We start from the raw sequence: 14,712 nt of genomic DNA, 5'->3' as shown, positions 1-14,712 counted from the left end.
TTACGGACTGACAAGACTGAGGAGACTGGCCTCATGAAAAACAGTAAAACAATGTCTGACCTTGACTTGACTGAGGAGACTGGCCTCTTTAAAAACAGTAAAACAATGTATGACATTAGAATGACTGAGGAGACTGGCCTCGTGAAAAACAGTAAAAGCAATGTTGACACTGAGGATCCTGCCCTCAGCTTACAAAAAAACAGGTCAAACAAAGAAACTTGTGCAACAAATCTGCTGAATGATTTTTGTAAGACAAATTTGCTGAATGAACTATGTGAAACAAATCTGCTCAATGAATCTCATGAAAAGAATTTGCAAAACATTACTGAACAAAAATTGACAAACAATGCCTCAATCACTAAAACTGTACAACATAATCATGGTGTAACGGCTGAAGAAGGCAAAGCACTTAGTCATGCAATCGACCAGGTATGCAATACAAAATTTGTATTTGGGTCATTTCATCAAGGGGATGCAAGGTTTTCATCATTTTCTAGAGGAAGTCAGTGTACCTGCAATGCGCTTACTATGCTGATAAAAAGTTACGAAGGATTTTCATTCTCAACAGAATTTATTGATAGCACTTTAATAGCAGGAGATCAGGTTTATGTTATGTTGGTCAAGAATTTGCAGCAAAGACAATTGTTTCTTAACAAACTACTTAAATTTGATGAGTTGCCAAGTACCTTAACTTTAGGAGAAAATCATCATGTCATTGAGAAATTTGAAACCATGTGGGGAATACTTGTCTCTGATGAACAAAGTAGTCAAGTGAAATCATTGCATCAAGCTTTAGAAGAGGCTTTCCAGGTTTCTAGATATTTGCTGATAATGATAGGGGCAATTTGTTCTGGTATATACAAAGTGTCAGACAATGAATTTTACTTTTTTGACTCTCATCCACACGACAGTGCTGGCATGTCTGCCTGTGATGGTAAATCAGTACTAGTACAAAGCAAGACTATTGATGATTTGGTGTCATATTTGTACAGTATGTATAACAGCATGCATATAGATTTTAGAACGCAGTTTGAAATCTTCCGAATCTCAATTAAGACTTTGCATCATAGTTTTCCAGAGAAAAGCCCATTGCAGAAAAGATTTTACAAAATGGATGATCATCTCTCATCTAGGACAAAATCGGATCAAAACCCATGCAGAAAAGTGTATATGAGAGATTACATGAGGAGAAAAAGACAGAATGTACAATTTAAGCAATTAGAAAGAAACAAAGAAACACATGCAAAAAAGTTACGAAGACAAAATGATGATATAAAAAGCAGAGAAACTGAAATTGCAACATTTGCAAGGAAATTGAAAAGGCAGAATGCTGAAATAAGACAGAAAGAAAATGAAAGAGAAGCAGCTGCTAGAAAGTTAAAGCGACAAGATACTGAAATTAAAACGAAAGAAAGGTAAATGGATAAGCTTGCAAGAAAGTCAAAGCGACAAGATGCTGTAATTAAAGAGAAAGAAAGGGAAATGGATAAGCTTGCAAGAAAGTCAAAGCGACAAGATGCTGTAATTAAAGAGAAAGAAAGGGAAATGGACAAGCTTGCAAGAAAGTCAAAGCGACAAGATGCTGTAATTAAAGAGAAAGAAAGGGAAATGAATACTGCAGGTAGAAAGTTAAGGCGACAAGATACTGAAATTAAAAAGAAAGAAAGGGAAATGGATAAGCTTGCAAGAAAGTCAAAGCGACAAGATGCTGTAATTAAAGAGAAAGAAAGGGAAATGGATAAGCTTGCAAGAAAGTCAAAGCGACAAGATGCTGTAATTAAAGAGAAAGAAAGGGAAATGAATACTGCAGGTAGAAAGTTAAGGCGACAAGATGCTGAAATTAAAGAGAAAGAAAGGAAAATGGATAAGTTTGCAAGAAAAGTAAAGCGACAAGATGCTGAAATTAAAGAGAAAGAAAGGGAAATGAATACAGCTGGTAGAAAGTTAAAGCGACAAGATTCTAAAGTTAAAGAGAAAGAAAGGAAAATGGATAAGTTTGCAAGAAAGTTAAGGCGACAAGATGCTGAAATTAAAGAGAAAGAAAGGGAAATAAATACGGCTGGTAGAAAGTTAAAGCGACAAGATACGAAAGTTAAAGAGAAAGAAAGGGAAATGAATACTAAAGGTAGAAAGTTAAAACGTCAGAATGTTGAGGTGCAAGAGAAAGAGAAAGAGGGCAGTAGAGTTTCTAAAAGAAAATGCCGAGAAAATCCAACTGTTCTTGAAAAAGAAAGGTTAAGAAAGCAAGCTAAACGAAGTAACATTTCATTAAGAGAAAATGAGAGATTCCTAAATAGGGAACAGAAACAGAAGCAAAGAGCAGATAAGGAATATTGTGAAAAAGTAAATAAACGACAGAGACAGAAAAGATTTGGAGCAGATATAGGAGATTGCATTCAAAATTTTCATGAGCAGATTAGACATGGTCCAATTTTTGTATGCTCATGTTGTCAGCAAACATGGTTCAAAGAAAGTGTTTCTAAAGTGGAAAACATCATACTAGATGATAAATATAAAAACAAGTTTCTTACAAGCACTGTGTCTGTTGAAAATATGGAATGGATTTGCAATACTTGCTGTTCATCAATAAGAGAAAACAAAATTCCGAAGTTGTCTGTCTTAAATGGTATGATGTGGCCACTTAAGCCAATGGAATTAGATTTGTTTCCTTTAGAAGAAAGGCTTGTATCTCTGAGAATACCTTTTATGCAAATAAGGGAGTTGCCAAGGGGTGGACAGTATTCTGTAAGAGGAAATATTGTGAATGTTCCTGTTGATATTCAACCTACTGTAAAGAACCTGCCAAGAAAATTAAATGAAAATGTCACAGTTCCTGTCAAATTAAAGAAAAAGTTGTCATATCAAAAATGTGATTATCACGAAAATGTACGACCAACAAAAGTACTGATAGCGTTGCACTGGCTTATGAACAATAGCGACTTTTACAAGAATGCAAATATCAATGTTGATGACAACTGGTTTCAAGAAATTACAACGTCAGCAAGTGAAATTGTTCAGGAATTAGTGAAAACACAAGAGAGAAACAACCAAAATGCTGATGATCTTGAGACGATTGATGATGATGATGATGATGAATTCTGTGAAGTAGATGGAGTTGGTAGAGATGGTAATTGTGATACTCTTTTAGATGATGCTTCACGAGACATGAATCAGGTATACACATTTGCTCCAGGTGAAGGACAACGCCCGCTTAGTTTATATCAAGATCAGACAGCTGAGTATTTATCATTTCCAACAATTTTTTGTGGAAAGGGAAGATTACAAGATGATGAAAGACAAGTTCGTGTCTCATATGCAGATATTGCTAAATGGGAATTAAGGAGTGTTGATAGACGTGCTGCCCAGTCGGTTCCAAATTTGTTTTTCAAGTTGAAAAAAATACAAATGAAGCAAGTGACAGACAAATGCAACCTGGCTCTTAGGAAATGCAAAACCAAAGGAAAATCCATGACAGCAAATGAAATGAAAAATCCTGAAAATGTTAATAATCTTGTTAGACACGATGAAGGCTTCTTCGTGTTCAGGCACTTACGAAATTCACCTGCATATCTTGAGACTAGAAAAAAAGATGTATTTGCTATGATCAGACAGTTAGGTCTACCAACATGGTTTATGTCTCTGTCAGCTGCAGATACAAGATGGAATGATCTCATCAGAGCACTTGGTGTGTTAAATGATGGAAAAGAATACACTGATGAAGAAATCGACAGTATGACTTGGTTTGAAAAATCAAAATTAGTACAAAAGGATCCTATCACTTGCTCTAGGTACTTTGATCATAGGTTCCGTATGTTTATGAATACAGTGTTGAGAAGTGATCATCATCCAATTGGGATTGTAAAAGACTTCTTCTACAGAACTGAATTTCAGCAAAGAGGATCACCACATATTCATATGATTGTTTGGATAGAAAATGCACCAAAATATCATGAAAATAATGAACAGGAGATAGTAAGTTATGTAGATAATTACCTGGAATGTGAAAAGAATGAAGAGAAGGATTTGACTGACTTGCAAGTGCACAAACATTCACAGACATGCAAAAAGAGAGGTAAAGCTGTATGTCGATTTGGTTTTCCCCTCCCTCCTCTTGAAGAAACTTTGATTTTGGAGCCACTAGAGTGTGATGTTGATAAGTACAAGAAAATGTATGATGATATTCAGAAACAGCTGAATGATATGAAAAATGGATGTGATTTGCCCTACAAGGAGCTCCTGAGCACGGTTCTAAAGATATCGGAGGAAGATTACATGAAATGCATTAGAAGTTCACTGAGAGGTCCAAAGGTTTTTCTAAAAAGAAATCCATGTGATATGAGGGTAAACTCATACAACAGTGTTGTTCTTGATGCTTGGAAAGCTAACATAGACATTCAATTTATTTTGGACCCATATGCCTGTGCAATGTATATTGTTTCATATATAAGTAAATCACAAAGAGGGATGAGCGATTTACTTAACAGAGCTGCAAAAGAAGCTAGAGAAGGAAATCTTGACATAAAAAGACAGGTACGTCATATTGGAAATCATTTTCTCAACAGTGTAGAAGTTGGAGCACAGGAAGCAGCATATTTAGTATTGCAAATGCCAATGACCAAAGCTTCAAGAGATGTTGTTTTTATAAACACAAGTCCATCAGATGACCGAGTAATTCTCATCAAAACAGATGCTGAATTGGAAAAGTTGACACCAAATTCTACAGATGTGGAATGTAGCAATGTTATTAAACGGTATGCAAAACGCCCAAAGCAGCTTGAAAACTGGTGCTTAGCTGATTACGTATCACAGCTAGATGTTGTCTTCCCTAAAGATACTGAAAAAGAGTTCACTGAAAATGAAGTGAATGATGATGATCAGGACAATCAGTCAGATAATGAAGACAATTCAGATCTTGAATTTAGTGAGAGTGATACACTTGTTACTCTGAGAAATGGCATAAAAATTAAACGACGGAAAGTACCAAGGGTAATTAGATATGTTCGATTTAATATCAAAACTGATCCAGAAAATTACTACAGAGAAAAACTCATGTTGTTCATGCCTTGGAGAAATGAATCAACTGATCTAATATCAGGAATGGACACGTTTGAGAAGTCATTTCATCTGAAGAAGTCATTTCTTACACACAAGGTCAAAGAATATGAATTCAATGCTGAACAGCTTGATGCAGCTTTGCAAATGGCAACTGAGGATTTTTCAGAAGCTTATGATGAATTGGCACCAGATGTTCAGCAAAGAGAGGCAGAAGATGAAAATGAGGGATCTCTTGAATCTGAAAACTTTGTTCAGTTTAATCCTGAGAGGCCTATTGAACAGAGACAGTATGATATAGGATCTGACCTTGGAATTCCATCAACAAGACAAATAACTGAAGAAAGTTCCGTTAGATTACCAGACGATGAATACTTGAAACTTTTAGGAAGTTTAAATGTAAAGCAGCGAGAATTTTTCAATCATGTCTTGCAATGGGTCAAAACAAAGACAGAACCTATTTATTCATTTTTGTCTGGAGGTGCTGGTGTTGGCAAATCTGTTTTGATAAGGGCACTTTATCAAGCTCTGCACAGATTCCTATGTTCCACAGAAGGTGAAAATCCAGATGACATAAGAATACTTCTTTGTGCTTATACTGGCAAGGCGGCATACAACATTGGAGGAAAAACTATTGCATCTGCTTTCCATCAAAAAATTAATCAAAGTCAACAAAGTTTGCACTGTGATGAATTGAACACTTTTCGTACAAAGTACAAAAACCTAAAATTGATCATTATTGACGAGATATCAATGGTTGGAAATAGATCATTAGCACTCATTGACAGTCGGCTACAACTTCTCACAGGCATCAAGAAACCATTTGGTGGTATTAGTATCATAGCTGTTGGTGATTTTTTTCAACTTAAACCTGTAATGGACCGTTGGATCTTTCAGGATTTAAATCATGATGCTCAAGCTCTTGCAAACAATCTCTGGAAGGAGCATTTTTGCATTTTTGAGTTGGATGAAATAATGCGCCAGAAGGACGATCTTGAGTTTGCTCAACTTTTAAATCGCCTTCGTTACAATATTATGACAGAAGAAGATATGAATGTGATACACAGATGCATGATAACGGAAACAAGTGACAATTATCCACATCATGCTCCTCATCTCTTTACACAAAATTCAAAAGTAGATGCATACAACAATCACTTGATTGAAAAACTTGAAGGAGAAAAGGTCACAGTAAATTCAGTGGATAGTGTTCTAAAGGATTATTCAAAGGAACTTAAGGAAAAGCTGCTTAGATCTCTATATAAAGCAGATGATGTTAGCAAAACTGCTAATTTGATGCAAAAACTGATTCTTGCTGTTGGGATGATCTATGATATCTCGGTGAATGTTGATGTATCTGATGGTTTAACAAATGGGTCAACATGTAAGGTACAATTAATTGAAAGAAAAATGGAAGGAATATCAAGACCAAGCATCGTGTGGGTAAATTTTTTTGATGCTGCTATTGGAAAAATTACTCGCAAGAAATATAAACATTTGTTTCATGAAGGAATTAAAGTGGACTGGACACCAATTTTTGAAGTTCAGCGATCTTTTGTATTGAATTACAATACGTTTCAGAGAATTCAATTTCCGTTACGGCCAGCTGCAGGAAAAACAGTTCATAAAGCGCAAGGTTGCACTGTTGATGAAATTGTGATTGATTTGTCTCAGACTAGAGTGAGGAAAAATCCACATATTCACTATGTAGCATTAAGTCGAGTACGATCCGTGGATCATCTGCACATCCTAAACTTCAATGAACAGGCATTGGCTATGGATGAACAAGTAGTAGAGGAAATGGAAAGAATGAAGAAAGATGTGCCGCTGCTACTTTGTTATGTCCCATTATACCAGGTCGATTTGCATTCTTTTAAAATTGCTTTCAACAACTGTAGATCACTTCATAAACACTTCCCACAAATTCAAGATGAACCAAATATTGTTGCATCAGATGTAGTTGGATTCTCAGAGACAAGATTAACTAGTGTTGATGTAGCTGAAAATTATCAACTGGAGGGATACACAGCAGTATTTAACCATGAGCCTACGTGTAATCTGGACAGACGCCCATATCATGGAACAGCACTGTATGTGAAAAATGTCTATAACACAACCTGTATCTCAAAGCTGAATACTGGGTCTGTGGAGTTTATCATGGTAAATATGCATTTAAACCAGAGCAGAGATGTTCAAGTTGTAGTTATTTACAAATATCCATCTTGCTCTTTTGGGGATTTCAAACAGCATATGAATATGCATATAAAGCCCTTGATTGATGAACAGAAAGACGTGGTATTCTTAGGAGATTTTAATTTTGATTTATTTGCTGGACATACAGACTTTCTAACTTTTATGGAAAAGGGCTTCAGCTGTAAACAAATTGTGTGTAAGGCTACTCATGACTCTGGTTCTAAACTTGACTTGATTTTTACAAATATATCGCAGTGTGAAACAGATGTTGTTGAAGCATACTGGTCAGATCATAAAATGGTGTACTGTGCATTTGATAAGACTTTGCATTAAATACAATGGGGCTCCAAAGTAAAAAAAAATTCAGAGGGAGATTCAAAATAGTGCCCCCTCCCTCATCCCTTTGTCCCAATCCTAGTATACCCCTTAAAATTTTAGGGGTATACTGGATTCACCATGTCCATCTGTATGTGTCGTAATTTGTCAAAGCCTTGAGCTATTTTTTTTTATGATATGCTGTCATGACCATCTAAAAAAATTAGATCAAGGTCTCAAACTTAAAATGTTTAAAATTTTTGGTTCTGGATGTATATATTATATGTTATACTTTGGCAGAGAATGCTTACGAAAAAGGGATCTGTCTTGATCTCATTGGATGTCATGATTGTACAAAATCATTCTGTAATATGACTAAGAAGTTGAGTATTCTTTGATCCAAAAGCTTGAACTGTAGGTAATTGTGTTCTTCACTCAATGGAGAATAACATGACCTTTAACTAATTATATCTCAACAAAATTCAGGCCATTTCCTTGGTCATTTGCAATAATGTTAGCCAAGTATATGTCTTTCCATATTCGCTTGTTGGGGTATTAGCCCTATTTGGACATTTTTTTTAAATAACCCACTATTTGAAAATTTGAATTTTGTACTTTATCTTTGTATCAAATCAATTTTGTTTTTAAATGAAGACATCTATGTTTTAGACCTGACTGTCAGTTACATATTGAATTCTTATTGTACTTACGTACGTGTATATACTGGGTATGTTTAATTTCTTAAGATTTTAATTGTATGGATTTAAAAAATTCATATCTTTTGCTATGACTACAATTTATGCTGAATTTATTATGCATATTTAAATTGAAATGAAAGGTCATATTCATAAATAAATGCATTATTTCTGACCATAACCAGTAGATTGATCAACTGTTGATTTTATATCTGAGGATTTGTAAAACTGTGAACATCTCTTTTTATGTATATGTATAACAACTATTAACTTTTGAATATATAGTTTGTAAATTTCTTTGGTTTTTTATTTACTTCCATTATTGTTATAAGTATAATCATGTATATTCATTTCGTAGTTTGTTCAATGTATTGGATATATCCATTCTGAGAACAATGTATTACCATTTCGAAAGTTCAGATATCTTACAAACAATATTGATGTTTCAGAAATTGAGAATCATCTATCCCATAATGTGACTTTGGATTTAAATACCGATAACTGGATATTAAGTTGGGAGCTTTTTTTATCCTGATATTTTGTGATCTTTCTTGATGGACATTGAAGAATATACTCTTTGATAGACTGGAGTGATTGTGACTCTAGACCATATGCCATATTATCTGTGAATCGATCTGACTCTTCCAGCTACTTCGTGTGACATTCATATCTTCTCATAATATTTGCCAGATATATCATTGCAAAAATTAAATGTACTGTGTCACCTTATAGAATGTGGACACCACTGAGTTGGAGCTCTTCATTGACTGCATGACTTAAAATGATATTTTGCTGAAATATTTTGAAATTTTATTTGGATTTGTGGCTTGTTAAGTTTTTTTGTTAAGCAAAAAACTTGATAAAACCTGACATACAAAAAGGAATTATATTTTACTTAATCATGTCTTATTTGTACTATGAACTTCTTTGTAAATATGTTTCTTCAAAATAACAATGCCTTATTAACAGTTCAAAAATGTCATTACATTGTCACAGCTATAGTCAGATTTTAGAGTTGAGATCTCAGATTCCCTGATTCAAATGAATACTATACATAAATCATGTAGATTTTTGTGAGCATCAAGTGATTAAAGATTACTTCTATTAGATAAAATTTAATATGTACAAAATGTATAATTTACAGGTAAGTATGGAAAGAGGGGGTCAATGGCCAGCCCGTAAAGGGAGGTAAACCTACCTCTTTTAGAAAATAATAAAAATACTTATAAATATGATAGCACATGATATGCTACATTTATAATAAAAAACTTTATAGGAATAAAAGTGCTCCCTTCAATTTTTCAACAAGATTCTTTGAATCAGGGGTTCTGAGAAAGCATTTATTATGTAAATGTAAAGTATTATGCATATTGCTAAAAACTGAAGAACCTTTTTTTCCAATCGCTTACACGTAACCTTTCCTGTTTTCGCTTTCATTGGGAAAGGTATGTATTATAAAGTAATTGTATTTTTTTTTAATTGACCAATATATTTAAGACAAAAATGCATATTTTGCCTGCATTTTCAAATGATTTTTCCCATGCTATATACATGTACAGTAATACTCTTTCAAATTATTAAGATTTATTGTAATTTTCAATTGTTATGTTTTAAATTCAATTATACATGTACTGATTTTATAAATACATGTTTTTGACTTACAGCTTCATATGTATGAAAGCAAGTTTCAAAATAAGTAATATATTTCAAATTGTATATTCTTATATCAAATGTGTCAATTTGGTTTAATATGTACCACATTGTTAATCGTTTTATCTGTTATTTTACTTAAAAAGAAAGTTCATATTGTTAACTACAGATAATCATGATAATCACCTAAGACTTAATGCATAACTTAATTTCTGGTTACTGAATAAAGTTTTAAGCACAATCATGCATTTTTCGTATTCACTGAAGGGAAGTTATTAACCGTTATTGCACTTTTCAAACTATCTTTGGCTCAGAAAAGGAATTACAGTATGTGCATGTATGTCTGAAGCCTAGATGTTCAACTTTTGGTATATGAAAAGAACACAATTTTAAATTTAAATTTAAGCATCTCCATAACGTCTGGTTTTAATATACTACTTGTATTCTTTCGATTGGAAAGAATATGTATACCAGTATTGAGTGATTGTAATTTTTAGAATAAGCAATTTAATTAAGACATTAATCCATACTATAATATTAATGCATTTTCATGTGACTTAATTTTCATTTATGATTTATATTGTTATTTGCAATCTTGATGTTTCAAATTTAATTATAATTTTATTATAATGATTAGTGACTACATGTGTACATGTTTTTTTCTGTCTTATAGATTTCACATGATTGTTATAATGTACATGAAAGAAGTTGCAAAACAGATGAGTAATATATATCTAAAATTATATATCTCAAATGTGTCAACATAATTTTTTATACCAGCTTCTTTTAACATTTTGTCTTTTCTTTTACTGAAGAAAGTACATATTGTGTTACCTGCAGATAATCACTCATCCTTCATTAGTCAATATTTGTATAAATTTCTAATGCTACTTAATAAAGATTTTAAGCACAATCATTGACAAGCATTTTTCTTATTCATGCACTGAAGGGAGGAACTTGTTGATGCAAAATTAATTCTTAACAGTATTTTGGTCATAAAACAAAGAAGAAGGTACGGTTTGGGCTTTATTGTGCCTTAAACATTTAATGTTCTTAAAAAGCTATGAAATTGACTTTTACAATCGTTGAGTAGATGAATATGATAAAGCATTTGATTTAAGAATATGGCATGAAGGAGGAGGATGTCAGTAATTAGGTATATTTCTAAGATTAGTGTAGAAAAGCCATAGATTGACTCATTTCTGTTCTTATTTTCCTTTAGAAAATAGTGTCTGCCACTGTCGCCCACTTCAATTTTTGGATATATTATGTAAACTTCTATGAAAAATCTATATCTCAAATTCTTTGTGGCTATGGTGGGAGAGTTTGTTTTCTGAAAGAAATTAATTCCACTGAAAATTGATTTCTTCTGCAAATTTTTTTTTAAAGAAAATACAGGCAAATTTACTTAAGATATAAGGTATCAATTTTATTTAGTTTTATTGGCATGCAAAACGGGTTGGTCAGGTTTCATAATCATAATTATGTGTTTTTCCTATTGACGGAAGGGAGATAAGAAAACTGATTACCTTTGTAAATACAGAAAACTAGTAAATCTTGATCTTGTCACAAGGATTACATATGTGAGGTATGAAAACCCTATAGTCCTAATCGTTCAAAAGTAATGCCAAGATTAAAGTTCATAAAAAGTAGGTCAAGCTCCAAGGTCAAAGTTTTTTGTATCCAGAATAAGGTCTTGTTACAAGGATTAAATATTTGAAGTATGAAAGCCCTAGTCCCAACCATTCAAAAGTTATAGTCAATGTTTGTGATTAAAAAATTGAATCAAAGTCAAGGTCAAACTTTTTGATATACAAAGAAAGTTCTTCTCACAAGAACTAGATATATGAAATATGAAAACCATAGCCCTAATCATTCAGGAATCACAGTCATGGTTAAAGTTTTGTTTGATGTATGTTAATCTCCAAAATCTAAAGGTCAAAGTTTTGGACATCCAATGGAAACTCTTTAAAAAAATACTTATTGTTATTATGTTAAGTATGAAAGTCGTAGTATTAGCATGATTAGTGTGAAAAAGTTTGTGTCAAACTCCAAGGTCAAAAGGTCAAATTTGGTGGTAACCAAAGAAAAGTCTTGTCACAAAGAATACAATTTATGTCAAATATGACCGTCATAGCTCCATCAAATCCATTAAGAAATAAACGTAAAACTTAAAAAGTGTTTTGGTATAGATATCAAGCTTGAAATACCCGCTGTAAACACATAGTGCGACTTCGATTCGTATCCGAGCATTAACTCTTGGTTGATGTCACATGACCGGTTACACCAACTTGTGGTTTTCAAGCGAACTCGTATAAGGGTAGCAAAAATAACGGCGTACATACTTGCTCTGTACGATAATTTTAGCAATAAAGTGGCAATATACATTTTATATACATGTTCTATGTCTCAGCAACAATTTTAATGAAAAGTTAGGTTCACAATTTAATATTTCTTGCAAACCAACAAAAATGGGAATGAATTCAATTTCGTCCAGACCAGTTTCTTGATACCTAACACCCACAGCCGTCTTTTTTTTTATCGGATGTCGTAGCCCCCCTCCCCCCCCCCTCCCGCACACCGCCTCTCTAAATACAACACCAAATATCTGGAACTACATGTATACATATATTCAACGAGTAATGATATTTTCTCCATTATATCAAAATGTTTGGAACGGTACACAATTGTCATTCTTTTCAGTTGATGATATGCACTATCAGTTCAAAAAAACAGCAAATACAAACGTTACGAATGGTAACGCAAGAGCACTGCACTTAAAATTGTGCAATATTAACCAATTGCTCAAAATACAAACATTCAATCACTAGATATCATTGAGATGGTGGCCATCTCAAAGGACCCCGCTTTCAACAATGAACATGAAAATGTAAGGTAGTTTAAAAGGGTTTATTTTGAAGAGGAACATTTGTGTACTACAGTAGTACGACTTCATGGATATTGCAAATTTACAGATACATCGAAGTTATCTTGTATCCTCAGTTATATAAATTTACTGGAACTAAGGGGAAAAAATTATACACCAAACAAAGATTTTAAACAGAGAGGCTAATTCTGAACATGACCTAGAAACTTCGACCAAGGTCACTGCACATCCATTGACCAGGCAGTGGGACTATGTGAGTGAAGTAGGAGCCAGATTGAGCCAAGGAGAGAGAAGATATGCTCCGGACAAGGATTTTTCACATGACTCTGCTATGACCTTGACCTTTGACTTAGAAAGATGGTTCAACGTCACTGCACACCGTTTACCCAAGGGCACTCTGTTGGTCAAGTATAAGCCAGATTGGGCCAAGGAAAGAGAAGATATGCTCCGGACAAGAGATCTCGGACGGACGGACGGACGGACAGCTAGACGGGCGGACTAATCACTATAGGGCGCCCGCTAATCGGAGCCCTAATTTAACCACAATTTTGATAGTGAATAATATTATGTCATTATTTCATATCACACGGATGTGAAAGATATTAAGTAAAAAATTTCGCCTTTGCTCTTCCATTTGCATCTCTGCACTTTTGTTACAGAAAAAAAAAATCCATTGTAAACAACAATGTTTTTCTTATTTTTTTTAAATAATAAAGATTCACTTGCAAATCTGTTCAAACAGCTTTAGAGTTTAATGTTTTACTTCAAAGCACAATAACATAAATATAGGTGACGAATATATCGGTAACGTAAATATCAGTAACGTAAATATTTCTCTGAGCTTTCTTTTAATGTTGTTGTTTTATTATTCCATTGTTAATCAAAGCTATATTCTAATGCTTGATTGAAAGGCAATTTGATCCATAGGAAACAGTGTTGTTCTAGCTCTTTCTTGATTTGTTAATAAATTCTAGCACGTAAATATCAATGAATTTTATAACCATTAAACTTATAAGAAAAGGGGGTATATGAAGATATTAGAATATTTTATTCAACCAATTTGGGCCCACAGTGGACTCTCAGTGGAGCATACAGGACAATGTCCAAAATTTGTTTCATATTTGTTGGGGGGTGGTGGTGGTAGAGGCCACTTTTTTTCAATGCCAACTACTTTCAGTACCATTTTTTTTATACTACATATTCCTTATATCACTTACAGTTTGGGGGGGGGGGGGCAATCAGCCTTTCAATGAACATTTCCTAATGTCGGGAAAAAGTTGGGGGCAGCCCCCCTCCTCCTGTTGATAATTGCCTGAAAATTATTGAAAACTTGTGACATATGTGTAAAGGGTGTGATATTCAGATAATATAGCTCAAATCTAGAACAATCTTACTGAGAAATACTAATAGATTTGTAATATATATGGTTTCAAGTTTCTCTTTGGTTTAAAATACTATAGTAAAATCTACACGATGGCCGGTGACGGTGACGTAAATATCGATTTCTGCTATAAAATGTTATTTTCTCTGAAGACAATCATTCATTTAGTTACAACAAACATTTGTTGTATTTTTATCAACAACCAACAATGGTTCATATGAATGGCAAAAAATAAAATTAATTTGAAATATGATATTACTTAAAACACCGTACATTATTTAAAGTGAATTGGGACTATTACTTTGAGAATCAGTGTTAAATATCCTCGATATAAGGAATAATTAATCCCGAGATACAGTGAGTTAGGTTTAGTTTCATCTGACCCAAAAAAAGTAAAATATACCTGGGAGATAAATCTTGGAATATCAATAAAACGTTTAATATAACATTAAATTTGAAGTTAATTATGAAGCGTCAAAATGACGAGCGTTACGATCCCGATGTGAATAATGGGAAAAATTAAAATAAAGATGTTTTGA

The 14,712-nt window shown here is 33.4% G+C and overlaps 1 protein-coding gene across 1 annotated transcript; it reads left to right on the top strand.

Annotated features, from left to right (window-relative positions):
• The first annotated feature begins 1,419 nt into the window (after positions 1 to 1,419).
• LOC133189299 (uncharacterized) lies at positions 1,420 to 7,578 on the top strand. Its single transcript, XM_061324697.1, has one exon. The coding sequence runs from the start codon at positions 1,420 to 1,422 to the stop codon at positions 7,576 to 7,578; it is 6,159 nt and encodes a 2,052-aa protein (XP_061180681.1).
• The last annotated feature ends 7,134 nt before the right edge of the window (positions 7,579 to 14,712 follow it).

This window comes from Saccostrea echinata, unplaced genomic scaffold (genome assembly GCF_033153115.1).
Source record: "Saccostrea echinata isolate AGI-Se365-2 ecotype Australia unplaced genomic scaffold, CSIRO_AGI_Sech_v1 ptg000017l, whole genome shotgun sequence".
Classification (NCBI taxonomy): Eukaryota; Metazoa; Mollusca; class Bivalvia; order Ostreida; family Ostreidae; genus Saccostrea; species Saccostrea echinata.
The sequence above is the reverse complement of the archived record's forward strand: the minus strand, read 5'-3'. Positions and strand labels throughout refer to the sequence as shown.

Bases quoted from the DNA above. Each gene is read 5' to 3' on its own strand.
- LOC133189299 (XM_061324697.1), top strand. From the start codon at position 1,420: ATGGATAAGCTTGCAAGAAAGTCAAAGCGACAAGATGCTGTAATTAAA.